Source organism: Poecilia formosa, unplaced genomic scaffold, assembly GCF_000485575.1.
Source record: "Poecilia formosa unplaced genomic scaffold, Poecilia_formosa-5.1.2 Scaffold220, whole genome shotgun sequence".
NCBI lineage: Eukaryota > Metazoa > Chordata > Actinopteri > Cyprinodontiformes > Poeciliidae > Poecilia > Poecilia formosa.
In genome coordinates, this window is record NW_006800159.1 from 977,869 (window position 1) to 982,304 (window position 4,436).

At 39.6% G+C, this 4,436-nt stretch overlaps 1 protein-coding gene across 5 annotated transcripts in view; it reads left to right on the forward strand.

Moving 5' to 3' along the window:
- Positions 1 to 2,104: 2,104 nt before the first annotated feature.
- Positions 2,105 to 4,436, forward strand: part of mettl22 (methyltransferase 22, Kin17 lysine) — a 14,697-nt gene continuing 12,365 nt past the window's right edge. Inside the window, exons 1-2 of one of the 5 annotated variants that reach the window (XM_007568329.2) lie at positions 2,105 to 2,377; positions 3,794 to 3,957. In XM_007568329.2, the coding sequence (XP_007568391.1) occupies positions 3,852 to 3,957 (106 nt within the window). In that variant the 5' untranslated portion in view covers positions 2,105 to 2,377; positions 3,794 to 3,851. The other 4 variants (XM_007568332.2, XM_016679782.1, XM_016679783.1 and 1 more) reach the window with 4 other exon arrangements.

Here is a 4,436-nt window from a genome sequence, read left to right on the forward strand (position 1 = left end):
TGAAAAAAAAACAATCTGCTCTTGTTTAAAAAAAGTATTGTATTTTTTATCAAGTGAATGATGTGCAATTTTCACATTTTTTACTCTTAAATCTGACTCAGAGATATTTTCTATATTTGTTGGTACTTGATGAGCATGTTTGTGAAGATGTTTGTGTTGTGTTTGGCGTCACTGACACCTTCAGATGAAAAAATACTTTAATAAAAAGATAATGCACTATATTATAAACTATAACAGATCTGAGCTATGTTGTGGATGGATTACATCATTTTTTCATGATATTCATGACACAGAGGGTCTAGTTTTGACAATCAGAGCCTGCTCATTTGATCTCTACTTTCAGCACATTTTAGGGAATTGCTGTTACTTGTTTAAACTGAGGTGCAGGTTCTAGAATCTAGAGCACATGTTCACAGTAGAGGTTTGATTTGGAGCTGTTTTTGTCATGTTGATCTAGTTTGAATCGAGCTTCAGGTTTAAAACATTTGGCCTCAAACCTGAGTCTAGAGTCCTTCGGTATGCTGAGGGATAACCATGCCTGTGGCTGCAGAACAAGCCTCAGTCACCACCTTCCACTACACTGTTTGTGCTGGATTTATTTTTTTTTTACCAAATGTGCGATTTGGTCAAATCTCTGTACCGTGGTCTCATCTGTCTAAAATACATTCCTCTAGTAGTCTGGAAGAGGCTTTTTCCTTCAAAACAAGCCATAGTAGTTCAGTCCTTTTCTCCTGGTCCCGTCATGAACTTTATCCCTCTTCAGATAATACATTATTTGACCTATAGGGGGCACCGATGAAGCACAAAACTGAAGTTCCAAGGGAGTGAATTTGTCCGTAAATGTTTCTCAAACTGTTTCTCATTTCTTTATATTTTGACTAATATAGCAGTCCTTTCGTCATTATCACAGCACATATGTTGTTCAACAAACCATGTTACATCAACTTCAGCATATACCATTCCACTGTGGTTAATGGAGCTGAGACAGAGCTCTTAGAGTGTTTTGTAGACTTTCTAAGCATTTCATGATCTGACCTTGGGATGAGCTGGTTTGGATGTCAGCTCAAGAGAAGATGCTACTGCTCTGAATATTCTCTCTCTACACAATGATGGAAAAGTCCATCATAAGCAGCAAGCTGCCAACACCTAAGTGTTTATCACATAACCCAGTGTGTTTGATTAGCAGTACCTCATTATTCTGTGGTTGTATTTTAATTTATGACACATAATACATAAAAGTTAATTAACTTTCCTCCTGAAAATATTGTAACTGCTCCTATTTCCTTACTTCCTATTTTGCACATCTGTTTAAAAACCTGTCCTACTGCCTCATGGACATTAAATTAATGAAAGTGTTCATGGACTCCTACAAATGTATAATTTGGCCTCAATGTATTTTGCTTGGGTCATCACTGGATTAAAGAAAACCTTCAGAAAGCACATCCACATGGCCTGGTAAAAAGCAGCCCCTTGTCCTACGCTATTTACTGTTTTTCTAGTGTAGTTGCACAGGAAGGCAACGGCCAAGCTAACATCAACATGGTGAACAGGTGGAACTTGTGTCCTTATTCCCATCTGTAGCGATAAGCACCAGTTGGTAACCTTTGGACCCTAATGATGATACTTTTCCATGTTGCTCCTGACTGCAGGTTAAAGCTGACATAAGGAGGAGATCTGCATATAAATCAACCAATAAGAATTCACCCCAGTTTTTCCTCCTTTGTGTTTTTGGATTTCACTTCCCTAAGAAAAATCTACTTTCTCATTGGTAACGGTAGTTACAGTTACACTTAAGAACACACATAGTGTTTTTATTTGACAGTGGGATTCATTCTCAAAGTGCAACATAAAAATGGGTTGTAATTTAGATGAAAAGTATCAAAGCTAAAAATGTCGAATGTATTTGTATTCAGTTAGTCTCTGTTTAACATCAGGTTTAAATTTACTACTCATTTTAATGATAAGTGTTATATAGCATAATAATATAATATAATATAATATAATATAATATAATATAATATAATATAAGAACAATGTTTTCTACAATTTCTGTTGGATTTCGGAGGTAAATCAAACGCACCATTACAATAGAATATGTTGCATTCAATGTTGGACGAGAACTCGTAATTTCATCTAACAAAATGAGGCCTTTGCTGTTTTACTGAACTCATTTTAAGTAGCCTATACTGTATCTCTTAAAAAGCTATGTTTTTACTTCTTTGATAAAGGAACATATTTAGCAACAGAAAACTGAGATACTAATCGGTGGCAGCCATGTTAGCTTTGTCTGAGTTTCTCAGTGCACTCTTCATAGTTTTTCTAATTCCGAGAAACATGAACGCATCATAAGACTGTCATGTCGGCCCCGGTACGACAGGTGAGTAACCCTTAAGCCTGTTTTAATTCCTTTCTAAGGAGCTGTAGGACTGTAACTTTAGAAACAGTGTTTCCGAACATGATCGCCCAGACATGATGGCTAGCAGAGTTAGCCGTGGTTAGCTGTGCCGCGGTCTGGCGGGAGGGAAGTCAGAGTCTATGGAAGTTTCACGTACAGTCACTAGTAAACAACAAGCAGTTCCTCTTGACAACAGGAGGTTAGGTTGGGAAAAACACGATTTAAGGCAGCGGTTTCCAATTCCAGCTTCGGGGATACTGAGCTACAGCTGAAGGTGCAGTCCTGCTTCAACACATTGATTCTCTGTCTGAATAACTTCCTCGGTGTCCTCGAGCTCCGGTTGGTACTTCGAGCTCTTCAGTTAGTTCAGCTTGGTTGGAACAGGGATGATGGATCTGCTGGGAAGTTGGAAAGCAGAGACTCTTCAGTTCTGGAGTCTGGCACCCCTGATGTAAGGGAGCGGGCAGAAGTCGACTTTTCTCTCCATAACAATCAGACAGCAGAGGAATGTGGAGTATTTACTGATTAAATGATGGATTGATTAATTAATTACATTGTTTTCCAATAGATCACAATAATTTATACCTATTCATCCCGTCAACAGGATGTCCAGCATGCAGTGATCTTTGTAGACAGATGGCACCAGCGTGGAATACTAAAAATAAACTGCCAGAAACAGACACTCAACACGATGTCATGGTCAAAGGAAGGCACAACTTCTTTTAAGTCTCGGGTTTTAGATATTGGGGCATAGGACTAAGGATTTCCACCAGGGATCTGCAACTTGTAGTTAATTCCCTGGTGCTCCGGCACACCTGAATCAAGTATGCAGTCCACTTATCCAGAGTCCTGCTAATGACCAGGATCAGGACACTGGCCCTCAGGGACTAGAAGACCCCTGGTTACATGATCAGGTTACCTCCACAGATGACAGGCCATGGAGGTGGCACTGCTATCATCTGTAAAAGGCCTTTTTTATGTCAAATGATCGCTTCAAGTACCTACAATTCATTTGAGATGATCATGGTCCGAATTGGCAAGATAGAACATATATGCCCCAATCGGATTTATCGACCATCTGGTCCAGTTTCATCTTTTCTTTTAGACTTTCAGGACTAAAAGGACCAATTTCTGCATTTAGATGATGCAGAAGTTGGTATCAGGATAGTAGCTTGAATAAAGGGCCTTTTCTGTTTTGAAGAAATCTTCCCTGCCTTATATCAGCTCTATTTGTAAAATACATCCAAGTCATCACAATTGAGGTTATGCTCAACTAAAGAGGAATTAAACACAGTGTGATTCTCGTAAAACTTTTATTCTACTTGTGAAAAGCCCTCAGTGCTTTTTGATTTGCTATGAAAAAAATAATCTGTTAATAATTGTTCTGTTCAATTTGAGTGTGTGCAGGTTCCAGGAAGCAAATGTTTGGGTTTATCCAGACTGTGAGTGATCACCCATGGATCAGATGACCTTCAAACATGACACCGTGCTGTCAGATGTTCACATGCACCGGCCCAACACACACCACCTGATGACACGCCTCAACAGCGCCGGGCAGCCAGGTGTGTATGACAGCAGCTTTCACTGGTTGCCTGTTGGTCAGTGGAGATATGGCAGACACATATATGGAAGATGAAATCATTTTACCACAGTCACATGGTCACACAGCAGGTATCACACGTCCCAAAGACCACAGTAAGTAATCAGAGGTGTCTGTCCAGTCCACTTGTTGCTCAGTAGCACTCTGAGAACGTGTGTATTCTGCCTGTTTCTGGTGTGTTAGTCAGAAAGTAGACACCCGGATTATTAAAAACAGCTGCATGTTTAATCTAAGTTCTGATCACATAACACCTCCAAATAGCAGCACTTGATAATGTTAGGAAACAAACCACTGTGATTCAAGTCCACTTTGCTTTCAGTTCAGATCTGTTTAATTTGCTCCATTCAAACTAGTTCATATAAATCTCAAACCACTTAATAGTCAGTGTCAGGTGGTGTGGTTGCTAGTGGTGAGGAGAGACGCAGAGACCCAGGTAGGATG